This window comes from Nilaparvata lugens, chromosome 4 (genome assembly GCF_014356525.2).
Source record: "Nilaparvata lugens isolate BPH chromosome 4, ASM1435652v1, whole genome shotgun sequence".
Taxonomy (NCBI): Eukaryota; Metazoa; Arthropoda; class Insecta; order Hemiptera; family Delphacidae; genus Nilaparvata; species Nilaparvata lugens.
Window position 1 is genome coordinate 41,268,670 of NC_052507.1, and position 16,435 is coordinate 41,285,104.

The following is a 16,435-nucleotide window of genomic DNA, read 5'->3' on the forward strand; positions in this document are numbered from 1 at the left end:
TTCATCACGTCAAGTTTTCAGTTTAAGATTTAAAATTACCCTAGCGAAGCACGGGTTACCAGCTAGTTCATAACAAAATAGAACTTACCTGTCATCATTAGTTGAGGCGAATCTTAGTTTTTGCTCTCCAAGATATGCCAACATACCCATGACGGAATAGACAGGCTTTTCAAACAACTGACTATGTTTATCCAAGGTATTGTTCATTTGAAATCTGAAAACATCTTTTTTTTAAGTTGACAAAACTTGACTAATCGTAATAATACAAAACAAAACATGTTATGATAAAAGTTTAATTGCCAGTATAGTTTTGAATTGATGCATTCTGTTGCATTGTATGTTTTGCATCGCCTTTCTACTGTATATTTATTTTGTTTATCCTCCCTCAAGTAGCCATCATGCTCTGGTCAACAGAGCAGCGGGCCTTCTTTTCTAATGATAGATCACTTGTTGTTGCTACGCAACGTGCCTCCTGTGCTCGATTTGAAATTCCTCCTCACAGACTCATTCCTGGCCGTAATTCGATTCTGGGTTAACTCATTTCGGGAGTGTGGAAGTGTCGCTAAACCCAGAAATGGACTTCCAAGAACCATCAGAACTCCAGAAAATATCGAAAGAGTGAGGCAGTCAGTTGTGCGTTCTCCCCGGCGTTCGGCTCGCAAACACGCAGCTGATATGGCAATTTCTGACTCCACTGTTCGACGAATTTCCCATGAAGACCTTCAATTTCATCCCTATAAATTGGCTGTCACCAATCAAAATGCATGATTTTGTTGCCCGTCAAAATAGATGTGATATGCTGATTGACAACCTGCCTGAAGACGCGGTCATTTTTTTCAGTGACGAGGCTCATTTCCACATGCGTTTCCTCAATGCTATTTTTTTATGGGGTTATTTGGAATCCCTGGTTTATGTCGATCAAACACGGACCATAGCACACCTCAAGAACAACATTCGCGACACCATTGCCAACATACCGATTGATAATAATAATAATATTTTCTTGTCAGAAGGCGAAGAAAGCAAGAGACAACATCAAATATACTGCAACGATTGGATACAAATTTTAAAAATCGACTTCAACAGTATATGCGCAATGGGGGTCGCCATTGATCTGATGCCATTTTCAAGACTGCATGAAAAAATAGGGATATTTCATTCTAATATAAAATAAAGATTGAAACAATAACTAAAGTTACTTTTGCTTTTATTGACCTTTCAAATAAGTAAGTTTCTCTGGGAACTTTGTATTATTGTAATCTTATTGTACTGACTATGTATTTCATGTATTCTCTAGATAAAATAAATCATTGAATCATCAGGTTGAAAATATGAAATACTCATATGCCAGTCATAACGTATAATGAAAAATATAGGCTAAATCGTAGTATTAATATTATAGATTAATATTAAATGAGAAAGTAGATTTGATAAAGTCGTTGAAACAGTTGAAGAAAAGTAGTCTATGAATGTTTTCAAGAATTAGTGGGAAACCTTTTATTTCCAGACATTGTCGTAAAATAAAAGAAAATATACAGGAAAATAAATTGTTCAAATACAGACTACAGCTTGACAAAATTTAAAAAAATAAAATATTCTCTACTATTCTAGTATTAATTAAATAAAGCAGACAGAACATGAAATCAACTGAACAGATACAAAAGGAAAGCTAAAATTTATTTTTTCAACTTAAAATTTCATTTTTCAATTATAATAACTAGCTTCAAGTGGAATATTAAAATAAGAATCACTTCTCAATATTTCATCATTTGCTGATAAAGCATAAGTTTTTTATATTAATTTCCATACATGTTCAACAATATAGAGTCGGTTGCACAAAAGCTGGTTAAATTTTAATTGTGGTTAAGTCCACGAGAACCAATCAGAGAAGCCGTCTTTTCAAAAAAGCCTTTTCTGAATGGTCCTCCTGGAATTAATCACGGTTAAAATTTAACCGGCTTTTGTGCAACCGGGCCATAGAATTGCTAAAAATGTCTCCAAAACAAAGATCGTGTTGGAATTCAGTACCCTGAGCTACAATACGTCGATACGTACATAATGCAATGCCTTACCTGGCAAACAAGGTTCTCTGAGTGAAGAAGTGCGGATAGTAGCTGAGAAATGCATTGTCATTGCTCAGTATCATAAAGTGATCGTTGAGTCGATCAATAAATCCGGCTAGAACCATTGCAACCGCGGCCGCGTACCTCACATCAGCTCTCCACAACTCATCGCGCCACCATCCCGTCAAGATATCAGCCTCTCTGCTCAAAATAAAAGTCAAATCTAACATGAATGATTAGTAGTATAACATATTAAATTATTAGTATCATTCGAGTTGAATAGATTTTTAATATTGTTATGGATGAGGCCTTTAGAAGGATGGCAGGAGGCGAGTGGTTTCTAATAAACAACACAGAGAAGGCAGGGGGGCTTATGGATTGTTCTAGACCATTCACGTGAGTTCATCTTGGTGCAGGGAGACATCGACCAATGAAAGCGCATTCCAGAACCTTCGAATCACTGTGATTGGTCGGGCGTGTTCGACACCTCCAGATCCTTCTCGATTGTTCTATAGAGCCTATATAAATGGCGCGTGATGCAATTGGCAATCTGTTAAGAAACTACAGTGGAGTGCTCACTTCATCTTATCGTGACAGACTAGTAATAAAGTGATTATAATTATGACAGACTAGTGATAACGTGATAATAGACTTTTGCAGTTGTTGAAACAGTTATTATTCTAGGTGACAGTTATTTTTAAACAGTTATTTATATTAGATAACATAAGCTTGTGATAATTCTGTGTAATTTATTATGTAGTGATCAGTTTATAGTTATTTCCAGTTTACCTCCGTGTGTTATAGTGTTGTAAGTAATAAATCTAATCAGTATAAATCGCCTCAAGTGTTTATTTAGTGTAGAAACCCGTAACAATATTATTTGTTGAAATAAGTTCAGACAATCCACTATATCAAATCAAATCAAGTTTTATTCAATGACATCACTCAAATTTCGTTACACAAATGATATTACAGATCATTGAATACAATACTGTTTGCTTAAGAAAATTATTGTCTTCAAACAGGAGTGAAATACATTCAGAACTCAACTGAAAATGCTTATGAATGATAGATGATATACTTTAGATAGATATATTATTGAAAGACTTTCAATTTATGAAATAATTGATAGTTTCAATTGTTGAATATTTCAATTAATACACGTCATTCCATTTAATACATGTGTGTGTAGAAGAGTTGCAGATAATAGACGTAGCAGATTGATTGTCACTGAACAAACTTGAATAAACAGAACAATATCACACAGTTTGTGAATAAATTCTCCATATTTATTTTTTGCTTAGTAGAAAATCTAAAGGAGCCTGAGTGACTAAGTAATGAGGTGTACGAACAGGCCGGTTTTAAGAATTGTCAAACAATATTTCAAGAATATTAACTTAATTACAATTGCAAATTGCAATATAAGAAAAGTTAATTTAGTGAGCAATGTATTTTTAGTTTTTGGCATCTACGCCTCTGTCGAGAAATTGAAGCGCTACAAGATCTTGGAAGTATAACTGATCAGTATTATTTACTATTTACAAGATAAATGATGTAGGCTATTTATTTATTTATTTAACAACAATGACAAATCAACTAAATCATAAAATGATTGGAAACGAAAAAACAGGCTTATAGCCCTTACTATTCCATTCCCGAATTTTGATTGCATATTAGTCCAAAAGAGGTTAATATTCTTCAGCAGTTTTAAACACATACATTTCGATTCCAAATAATCACATAAGATTTTGAATTTAGAATCGTGATAGGAAATTACCTATTCGTGAGAAAACAAAATAATGTAACGAAAATAATCAAAGTTTATCCCTAGGTTTTGATTATCAGATTTAATTATAACAAATAATCAAGTTAATGTTGCTGTTGCATCTCGCATCATATTCAAATTGTCCGCGCTACAGTTTGCCAACTGCAGCACAATATTTCCCTTTAGGCCAGGCACTGTGGATTATTATTAGAAGTCATTTTTATTCCTATTATTTTAAACTACATTATCTATCATATTACTATTCAATTTTAGCATTTGATTTTGCATTCGTTAAGCATAATAATATTTCAGCTTCCCCTAAAATTTAGATTATTTCTTGTGATTTATAAACCCCGGTTACACAGCACATTTTTATCGTTTCCGTTTGCCACTTTTTCGTGTCCGTTCCCCACTTTGTTCTTTGTTCTTGTTCGGGAATGTTCCAAAATGTACAGATCTCTTTCAACTTTATTATCTTCAAATTTATCCTACAATGTATTCTAAAATTCGTATATCCGAGACAAACTAATTGTGAATAGTTTTTATAGATGTTTGAAATGTCCTGTGAAGTGAAGTTACTAAAACTAATTCAACTTTAAGTTTATGATGAACGACCATCACCATTTAACTTTTGTGATCAAGGTAACAAAGTAATACTACATCTATTCAAATAAAAATTTGATGAACTTAACTTTTCTCTGGATCTAAACTGTAGCCCTCTTCTATCAATATTTATTGGGACTTTCCAAATTCTAACCTCTATGATACCGGCAACTTGGACGTATGTATTCACCATGGCTTAAGCTGATAGCCCACTTCAGCTATAAGCCCATGAACCAGCAATTTGACAAAAATGTACCATCTCGTTCCTGGTGATCAGTCTATACCATCCTCAACTGTAATATGCAGCATCCTGGACCTCCTTGATGACTACAACTTCCTGAAAATCTGGTAGATCACATCCTGACCTGGCCATGCTTTCTCTCACTCTACTGTCTGCAATACACCGGAGCTTTGTTTAAAACATACAAAGTTTAAACATACCATTGTTTAGAACATACAAAGTTTTCAAATCGTTGCATAACATAACAGGCCTGGCTCTTATAGCGGCTGTTATTCTTATATGTCTGACAACATCAGCATATCTTTCAACTTATGTTACTTTGATAGTAATCATAACCTAACAGGCTGGCTACAACAGCAGCTGTTCCCTATATGTCTGACATCATCAGCATATTTAACTCATTGTTAATGTATCTTATGTTACTTGATAGTAATCATAATCTAACAGGCTGGCTACAACAGCAGCTGTTCCCTATATGTCTGACAACATCAGCATATCTTTCAACTTATGTTACTTTGATAGTAATCATAACCTAACAGGCTGGCTACAACAGCAGCTGTTCCCTACATGTCTGACATCATCAGCATATCTAACTCATTGTAAATGTATCTTATGTTACTTTGATAGTAATCATAACCTAACAGGCTGGCTACAACAGCAGCTGTTCCCTATATGTCTGACATCATCAGCATATTTAACTCATTGTAAATGTATCTTATGTTACTTGATAGTAATCACAATGTAACAGGCTGGCTACAACAGCAACTGTTCCCTATATGTCTGACATCATCAGCATATCTATTCAATTCTATTGTAGATGAAGTTTATGTTACCTTTAGAGTAATCATAACATAACAGGCCTGGCTTATTCAATCAGCGGCTGTTTCCTATATGTCTGAAAATCAGCATACCATATCCATTCAATTTATATTATCAATCTAGGTATTTTACTTATAATCTGAGTTTATATGATTTTCACTATTAATTATTATTGTAAGCACCAATTTTACTAAGCATAATTACATATCTTGCAATGAATACCTGTATCAATTTATAACATGTTATCAATATTTTCAGTAATTTCCGATTTTTTAAATGTCTCAGCATATGTGGATTAATTCATATAATTTGTATTTTTGAAACTAAATTTTTCATGCATTATACTCATTCAATTATCAATAAGTATTTTTCTATTTCATCCAATTATCATCATTCAGTCAATATAGGTGAATTCAATAGACTTGATTGAGTTCATCAATTCTTCATTTTCACTTGGCTTTGTTACATCTAGGTTTAATCCTGTCCACATATCTAATAGGTTCTCACATTCCTTTAAATGCAAGTGGTCCTCGTAGGGTTTATTTTAGCTATCACAGGAAAAGTGATGTTGTGATCTCACAATGTTTTCACCAGTCCATTAGCAATATTTCAACCTGAGATCCTACATCTCTTTGTGGTCCTCCGGGCCGGATATGAACCAGCGACCTATGGATACTTATGTGCATTCAACATTCAATCCAAACATATGTACAAGCCAGTCCATATTTGATTGTCTCCTCTCATTCAAACAGCTATAAATTATTATCATGATAAAAAAAAAAAAAATGTCTCAATGTACTTAGATTGTAATCTCTGCCATATTGTCTTAAATTGTATTGAAAATTCAAATATTCATTATATTATTATTGATCATATTGTTGAAACCATTTTTCTATTGTATAACTATAATCATTATCAGACAATAACACACTCTGTATTGTTCTATTTCATGTCGAGAATCACTGATAAACTGTGTCACTCAGATGTGTGCTGCTCATGCCAATGCCGACCTATGACAATTCACCTGGTTCAATCGCAAGCTATCTGATCCAGCCAAAGCTTCATTACCAATCACTGGCAAACTATTCGGCAGTCATAGAAGAGCAGCATTCATCTCGAACTAGTAAGCGTCCTCTGAACATCAAGACTGAAGGTTGTATGCAATTAAATGTCAAAATGTATCATGCCTCCAAAGCCTTTAAGTGAAAAGCAGACCATGGAAGTGCAAACACGCATGGAAAGCTTACTTAAAGAGCTTTCCCTTTACCAAAAGCAATACTCTGAATTTATTATTATAGATCAGAGCACTTATGAATATCTTTCTGTCATCAAATCAGAAATTATTGAACTTAAGAACAACTATAAAGAGCTAAACTCACAGTTGTCAGCTGAACACCTTGATGAAACTTCACATTTTGAGGCAATGCAATTATTTATAAAATTTCAGGGAGATATTAATAGTAAACTACGAATGTTTGAAAAGCAACAGTGCAGAGAGAGAGAGCAGGGTCAATCCCCCAACATACCACCTGTAGCTGCATTGTCTGTTGCCACCGCACCTCAACAAAATTTCTGTCTACCAGAAATTCCTTTACCAACTTTTGGGGGGGAATTTAGTCAATGGTTGGATTCCAGTAGTATCTTTACCAATATTATCATTGATAATGAATCAGTCTCAGAACATCTGAAATTTTATTACCTGAAACAAGCATTGCATGGTCAAGCTCTTGCTAGAATACAGAACATCCCTCCAGGTGAGGGTGATTTCAAACTTGCATGGGACTCATTAACCCAGAGATATCACAATCCTCGTCTTATAGCTTCTAGCCACATACTGGCACTTGAGAACCCACCTAAAATTATTCGTAATGATTCACAGTCACTCAGAGCATTCATTGATCACACCAAATCTAACATCAATGCATTGGAGGTGTTGAGGTTAGGCATTGAATTGAAAGATTTATTATTTTTGCATAAAATTCTCGCACAATTGGATCAATCATGCTTGCGTGCATGAGAATCTCATTTTACCATTGATCAAATTCCCACTCTAGATGAATTGTTTGAATTTCTTGAAGCTCAGTGTAAAGTCTATGATGCAGTAGGCTCAAATAATTCACAACAAGCTGTAAAATCTGACAAAGCATTTATTGGAACAGTTCCACTTCGTTACTCGTTCCGTTACTACATAGACGCCATTTCATCCATCTGCACTGTCCAGTGACATCACAGTCACGGTTCCACATCACTGTCATAATCAAGTTTGTTTTCTAATATTATTTGTTGTATTATTCGTCGTTTCAATTTTAATATTTGTATTATTCAATTTTTTTGAATTTATTTCATCTTTTAGGCATATTACTTTCTTGATAATTTCTACTTTTTCATCAAAAGTTTGCGAACGTTTGCTTACGTTTCTGGCATTTCCGGCTTCTTCTTTGTTAGTAGAGCGTTGGTCTGGCTTCTTGTCTTTCTATCGTTTCTCGTTGGTGAGTGCACACCGCTTTGGTGTACTTTCTCTTCATCCAAATTCATCTGGTTTACTGAACGTTTTTAAAAGTGAATTATTCCTTCAAATTAATTCGTTAAATCTATTCAACAATTGTGATTCAATTATTCATCAATTTCTTTGTGTATTTACATTGATAAACTTTGTCAAAGTTCCATAGTATTGTTAGCATCTATCGCCATTCTTCTATCAACATGTTTTAGACATTTGAAATTCAAACTTTCAATTTCATCATCTCTACCATTTGGAAATCGTTCTGAAAATTCCACAACTTGAAATTCGGATTATTTGCTTGGAATTCTACATGTTCCTGCTCACATTTCCATTGTTGGAATTGCCTACTGAGTTGGACGCTTCCATTCTTGTCATCATGTGGCCATCATATCGTCGCTTGCTGATGTCCTGTTCCTTGAGGTACCGTGGATTCCTTGCCTGTCTGCCTGGCTGCATCTCTTCCTCAAAATTTTATTCAGGTTACGTAAATCGTTTTATTCAACTTTCATTTACTCATGTATTGCATAACTGTTCATGTAAATACTAACAGCATGTCGATACTGGACCACATTGTTCTCTATTTCTAATTCAAACATTTTAATGTGCATTCATATGATTTTTGTAGCTATCATTCAACTTTTACGGCAATTAAAAACATTTAATTGTCCATACTTTTGGCAATCGAGCCTATGTACATGAATTCAATATGTTACAGTGTATGTCTCATTCAGAGCACTGTCCTACATTATTTCAAAGTTATAATATGTATTCATTGTATTTGATAGCTACCCTTGGCTTGCAAGCGTAATCTCATATCTGAGTTGTTCAATTGATGTCTAACTTGACATTCAATTCATTGAAGGCCTATGTCGCCTGTATTCAATATTGACAATTATTACATTGTATTTGATAGCTACCCTTGGCTTGCAAGCATAATCTCATATCTGAGTTGTTCAATTGATGTTTAACTTGACATTCAATTCATTGAAGGCTTATGTCGCCTATATTAATATACTCAATATTAACAATTATTATTTCATTGTATTTGACAGCTACCCTTAGCTCACAAGCGTTATTCTAAGGACACTGACGCCTATTTCAATGTGTATGACATTGACCTTGGAACTTGCTTATATTAATGTCAGCTAAGACATTCTCGTTTTTGAACTTAATTGTACTAGTGTCAATCAAAACATTTAATCATTTCAATATATAGAGCATTATCTACATCTCATTGTTATTTCTTATTATTCTTTTTAAAATCATTAAGATTGAATTTTTCAGCAGTAACTTTATTATTGTATCATTTAAAATTTTCTATTCTCAATTCAGGTATTATTGACAGTACCTTATCAATTGTTGTCAGTTGTCAATGGTCATTAGTGTCATTGACCTAAATTCATTTAAATTTTGTTATCACTTATTTTATAACGGTTTCATTACATGTTGTAATAAAGTTCATCTAAGGATTTTATTCGATTTAATCTACTTACACTTGTTTTTGTATGTGGCCATCTGCCTATTATTTTATTAATATTAAATCTCAACTTGTTGACTCATTTTGTCTTTTATTGGCGTACTCACCACACTTCAAGCTATCAGTTTTTTATGCACAGAATTCAGAGATTTATTTGTAGGTATTAATACCAACTATCATTCACAGTCCACTGCCCTGACTTTGGATTCTGTCATAAAAATGGTCCTCCAGCCCGTGCATTTTTGATTCAGTAGTTACCTAGGATAATTGTTAATTTTTATTACCCATTTTCTTGGTCCATTGAACCTTAGGGTTTCAGTGACCGTGTGCCTAATAGTCTAGCTTGACGCCAATGATAAGGTCCCACACTAGAGTATATTTTATTCCATTGTATTTTTGTATGTTTGTATTGTTTAATATTAAGCATTCACACATGGTTTCAATTTTCAGTACTGGCTGCAACTCAAAGCACACTGCGACATGTATGCACCAGCTATCAGCTATCTTGTACCCTGAGAGACTGAACTGCACTGAACTGGTCACAGACGGCTATTGCGCATTGAGAAAACAACACACGGCACACTACACCGCCTTGCAAGCTCGCTACTTGACTCGCCGCACAGCAAGCTTGACACAACTTGCCTCAAATGCACAGGCGTGCCTCTCTGCATACTGGACCAGTGCCCAAGTTTGCTTATTGGCGCAGCAATCGCATTGCTACAGTGCAGTATCATCTCATTAACTCAGGTTTTGCTGTTAATTTTTAAGCATGTCCGATCATGAGGAAGATTCGCTTCCTGAGCCTTCTGCTCTTTTCAATGCAAGAGACAATTTACATCAGGAAATAGATTGGTTCATAACCAGCTATAACGATTATGTTGTGGACACTGAAGCCACTTATTATCAATTGTTGACTGTCAAAAACGAACTAGGTTCACTCAGAATTAAGTATGATAAAATTAACGAACAGTTATGGAATGCAGAGTTGCAAGCACAAGACACTTCAACTCATTTTGAAATACTTACTAAATTTATTTCTATTACCTCTAAGGCAAACGCTGCATTAACTGCTTTTGAAAGCAAACAACACAACAATGAGGCCACTGCTGGTGCTTCCCAGCGGCCAACATCTCAAAACTCGAATTTGGCAAATTTTCAGTTACCTCAGATTCCGCTTCCACGCTTCAATGGGGAGCTTTCAAAATGGCAAGCATTCTCAAGTGCTTTTACCAATATTTTTGGTAATCAGGATAATATTAATGACTCATTCAAATTTTTCTATCTCCACTCAGTCAATCACTCAGTGGTGAAGCTCTTGCTAGAGTGGAACACATTGAAGCTGACAAAAATGGTTTTCAGCTTGCATGGAACCTCTTAAGGGAAAGGTATGACAATAAGAGATTAATTGCTGCCAGGCACATCATGGCAATTGAATCTCCTCCTACCATAAAACGTAACTGTCCGCAATCATTACGGGCATTCATTGACTCTTGCAAGTCCCACATTACCGCGCTCGAAGTGCTTCAACTTGGAGTCCAAATCAAGGACTTATTGTACATGCACAAAATGTTGTTGCAGTTGGATACTGCTACTGTTCGAGAATGGGAAAAGAGTGTTGGTATACACAACATTCCCACCATTGATAAATTTTGGAATTTTTTGGAATCCCAATGCAAAATCATGGAAGCTGTTGCTTCAAGCTCAGCTAACCATCATCAAGGAAATGTACAGCAAGGTACATCTAACTCGGTTGGTGCTCATAGCAAGCCGAAGTTCAATCAAAATCAATCAAATGTTCAATCTAGAATGCAGGTTACTACCTCTTCTATACCACCTTGTAGTTTTTGTAATTCTGTTGGTCATTTTCCAAATCGTTGTAATGAAGTTGCAGGTTATTGATCGTTGGAATGCTGTCTGTGACAAAAGGTTATGCTATAATTGCATCAAGCCTTTCACACCCAATCATATTTGTTTGGACAAATCTTGTACACTTTGTGGCAAGAGTCACCACACTGTTCTTCATAGGTTGTATCCTCAATCGTGAGACACTCAGCCTACTTCAAAGGATAAGGTAACTTCCAATGTTATTCATTCTCAATCTTTTGCTCCTTCCAATGGTAAGAATGCTGTTTTGAATTCTGTCATGGTTCAGAGTGCGGAAACGACTAAACAAGCTGTTTCTCATGCAGAACAGCCTCAGAAGAACTCTCATGTCACGATGAGCTCCACCTCGTCACTGTGTTTGCAACAGCAATCAACTGTCACTTTGTTACCTACTGCCGAAGTTTTGGTTCAATCTTCTAGTGGGGAATTTATTAAAGCAACTGCGCTTTTAGATTCTTGTAATTTGATGTCAACTAGGTTGGCTGAAAAATTGTCACTTGTTACTTTGTATTCGGACACCTTGATTCATAGTGTAGGTGAGAATAAGACCAAATCATCTATTTCTCATTCAGTTTGCTTGTCTTCATCTGATCGTTCGTGGTCGGTTGAAGAAAATTGTATTGTAGTTGATAGCATATCATCTAATGTTCCTAGTGTGAACATTGATCTTTCTAGAATTTCAATTCCTGTTGAACTCAAATTAGTGGATTCATTGTTTGATCAATCTAAACCTGTAGATTTGTTACTTGGTGCTGGCATATTTGCATCTGTACTTCAGCCTGGTAAATTGTATCTAGCTCAAAACACTCCCATTCTTCAGAAAACCAGTCTAGGTTGGGTCATATTTGGTTCTTGTAAAACTATTCGTCCTATTGCAGCACCTCATTTGTGCCTTCCTGCTTTGCCTGTGGCCACTCCCTGTAGGGTCATGTCGAATTTTCTAACTTCATCAGTTCAGGTATTAGCTACTACTTCTTCTCATAATGATATTGTCTCAGGCATAATTAATAGTTGCTCCACTTATCACAAAATTGTTCGTACAACGGCATATGTTCTACAGTTCATTCATAATTGTAGGAAACAAAATTCAGTCGCTCTGCGCTTTGGTCAATTAGCTGTCTCTGAAATATTAGAAGCTGAAAATTGTATTTTCAAATCAATTCAAGTAGAACTTGAAGCTGCAAGCTGCAAGTTAGAACTTAAACTCTGCTGAACTTAAAGCATTGCATCAAAATCAGGAGCTACTGCCTAATAGCTCTATTGAAGCCTTGTCACCATTCATTCACTCTGATTCGCTGCTCAGAGTTGGTGGACGTTTGCAGAATGCAAATGCTTCCTTTGACTATAAACATCAAATATTGTTGCCTAGCAATCACAAATTCACTTGTGCATTGATTGTTGCTCATCATCGTCGTCTAAGTCATGCTGGTGTGCAGGCCACCATGGCCAGTGTAAGACAACGATTTTGGTTTCCCTCCACCCATCGCACCATCAAAAGTGTATTGCAGCATTGCATAACGTGTTTTCGCTTTTCTGCTCTTCGTTCTGAGCAAATCATGGGTAGTTTACCAGCGGCCCGCATTCAGGCTGATTTTCCCTTTTACAATTGTGGTTTGGATTACGCCGGTCCTATTTCCATTCGTGTAGGCGGCCCCAAATCTTGTACTTTTTCTAAAGCATACTTGTCGCTTTTTGTGTGTATGGTAACTCGTGCTGTTCATATTGAAACTGTCTCAGAACTTACTTCAAAGGCATTCATTGCTGCTCTGATTCGGTTTTCTGCTCATCGTGGCATTCTGCATTCCATTTTTTCGGACAACGCCACAACTTTCGTTGGTGCCAACAATGAGCTACATGAGCTCCACGAATTTTTGTCCTCTGATCGTCTCAAATCATATATTCATGACACTATGTCTGTACTCAAAATCCAATGGCACTTCATTCCCCCTCAGGCTCCGCACTTCAGTGGACTCTGGGAGAATGCGGTAAAAAACTTCAAACGCATATTCCATGTAGTTACATTCAACAAGGTATTTAACTTTGAAGAAATCTGTACTCTTGCTGCTCAGGTTGAAGCCATCATGAACTTGCGCCCTCTTGTCCCCTTGTCAGAAGATCCGCATGATCTTGCTTACTTGTCTCCAGGTCATTTTTTGACGTCCACTTACGTCATTACCCTTCTTACCGCCTAACACCAAACACATTGATCATCGTTCACGTTGGTATCAACTTGCTGTTTCTATCCAGGAGCTTTGGGATAGGTGGTCTCGTGAATATTTAACCACTCTTCAGAAAAAAGGCAAATGGTTAAACAATTGTGAAAATTTGAAGGTCGGTACGGTTGTCATCTTGAAGGATCCTGGTTCTGTGCAGTCCACTTGGTTCGAGTTGTCACTGTTCTCACTCCCTCCGGCACCTTTAAGAGAGCTGTTTCGAATTTAGCACCTTTTCTCATTGATGAGGATTCTAGTTGATCCCCTTGCTCTTATGGTTCATTTTGTATTTTCAGGTTTCATTGTTTTTTCCCCTGATTCTCACATGGGGCCCAGTTTTTAATTTCCAATTGCTTTGCCAGATTTGACATATTTTTTTACCTTTTCTTATTGTGCCATACCCCCATATGACACAAGGGGGCCAGTTTATGTAAAATCTGACAAAGCATTGGGGTTCCACTTCATTACTTGTTCCATTACTACATAAACATCATTTCGTCATTTTGTCCGTCTGCACTGTCCAGTGACATCACAGTCACGGTTCCATGTCACTGTCATAATCAAGTTTGTTTTCTAATATTATTTGTTGTATTATTTGTCGTTTCAATTTTAATATTTGTATTAATCAATTTTTTTGAATTTATTTCGTCTTTTAGGCATCTTACTTTCTTGATAATTGCTACTTTTTCATCAAAAGTTTGCAAACGTTTGCTTACGTGTCTGGCATTTCCGGCTTCTTCTTTGTTAGTAGAGCGTCAGTCTGGCTTCTTGTCTTTCTATCGTTTCTCGTCGGTGAGTGCACACAGCTTCAGTGTACTTTTTCTTCATCCAAATTCATCTGGTTTACTGAACGTTTTTAAATGTGAATTATTCCTTCAAATTAACTCGTTAAATCTATTCATCAATTGTGATTCAATTATTCATCAATTTCTTCATGTATTTACGTTGATAAACTTTGTCAAAGTTCCATAGTATTGTTAGCGTCTATTGCCATTCTCCTATCAACATGTTTTAGACATTTGAAATTCAAACTTTCAATTTCATCATCTCTACCATTTGGAAATCGTTCTGAAAATTCCACAACTTGAAACGCCATTAAGATTGAATTTTTCAGCAGTAACTTTATTATTGTATCATTTTAAATTTTATATTCTCAATTCAGGTATTATTGACAGTACCTTATCAATTGTTGTCAGTCGTCAATGGTCATTAGTGTCATTGACCTAAATTCATTTCAATTTTGTTATTGCTTATTTTCTAACGGTTTTATTACATGTTGTAATAAAATTCATCTAAGGATTTTATTCGATTTAATCTACTTACACTTGTTTTTGTATGTGGCCATCTGCCTATTATTTTATTAATATTAAATCTCAACTTGTTGACTCATTTTGTCTTTTATTGGCGTACTCACCACACTTAAAGCTATCAGTTTTTTATGCACAGAATTCTGAGATTTATTTGTAGGTATTAATACCAACTTTCATTCACAGTCCACTGCCCTGACTTTGGATTCTGTCAAAGCACCTCAGAAAATCAATCAAAAACCCAATTTCAATGTATCTAATCAATATAACAATCAGTCCCAAAAGAAGTCATACAATCAATATCCTAATAATAATCAGCATTCTAATAAGCATTCATTTTCAGCTCCTCAAGCAATTACTTCGAATCAATCGATGATGTGCAACTTTTGCCATGAGAAAACACATAACACTTTTAAGTGTTATTCAATTCTCAAATTGCAGCCTTCTGCTCGCTATGAGGCATTGAAAGAAAAGCGTCTATGCTTTAATTGTCTAAAACCTTATACTGTTTCACATGCTTGTTCATCTGGAACTTGTCTAAAATGTGGGAAAAGGCACAGAATTTATTCTGCACAGAATAAATTCAAGGCAGAATTTATTCTGATCATCAGAATAAATTGAAAATTTCTGCAACTTCTAATGTAATCAGTTCCACTGGTGGAAGGATCAACTCTAATACTTCCTCAAATTTCAAAGAAAAATCGACTGAAGTCACTTCTGGCTCTACCAAAAATTCATGTCAATGTAAAAATCTAACTGCTGATAAATCAGTACCAGAAAAAATTAACTCTGAACAATCAATTGAACGTCAGTCCAGTGTAACTTCTCTTTCCTCAAGTTCCACTTTGGCTGATTTGAATCAAAATAGTATCTCAATACTTCCCACAGCCAAAGTTATTGTATATGATTCTGAAAATAAGCCTATCAAATGTACCGCGCTTCTTGACACTGGTTCAAATTGTCAACTATTAAGTAAAGAATTAGCTACCCGTCTGAAACTACCTCCCATATCATTGGACACAACAATCAGTAGCATTGGTTACGGTCAAACTCAATCATCAGTTGCTCATCTCCTCAATATAAAGTCAACTGACTTCTCTTGGGCAACTCAACAACATTGTATAGTTGTAGAGCAAATTTCACAGCCTTTGCCTAGTGTCTCCATTGATTTAAATAAAATCAACATTCCTAAAAATATTCTTCTTGCTGACCCTAAATTTTCAGAAACGAAGCAGATTGATTTATTATTAGGAGCTAGTGTCTATGCTTCAGTATTAATACCTGGACAAATTAGCATGTCTGACAGCACACCAATTTTTCAGAATAGTAAGCTTGGATGGTTAGTATTTGGATCATTCAAAGATTCAACTATTGTCAAATCTAATCCTGAACTTCTTTCAAATTTCTTGATGGCTAACAATGACATATCAAATCAACTAGAAAAATTTTGGAAATTAGAAGAAGTGTCTAGCATTGCCCCAATTTCGAAGGAGAACAAATTTGTTGAAGATCATTATCAATCTCATACAATTCAGCAAGATGATGTACGTTTCATGGTTT

At 35.5% G+C, this 16,435-nt stretch overlaps 1 protein-coding gene across 1 annotated transcript in view; it reads right to left on the bottom strand.

Annotated features, from left to right (window-relative positions):
• Positions 1–16,435, bottom strand: part of LOC111049694 (alpha-L-iduronidase) — a 110,856-nt gene that overhangs the window by 76,064 nt on the left and 18,357 nt on the right. Inside the window, exons 3-4 of the mRNA XM_039426989.1 lie at positions 2,073–2,264; positions 89–214 (exon numbers count right to left, since the gene is read on the bottom strand). Of these exons, the coding sequence (XP_039282923.1) occupies positions 89–214; positions 2,073–2,264 (318 nt within the window). The remainder of the gene's footprint in view (positions 1–88; positions 215–2,072; positions 2,265–16,435) is intronic.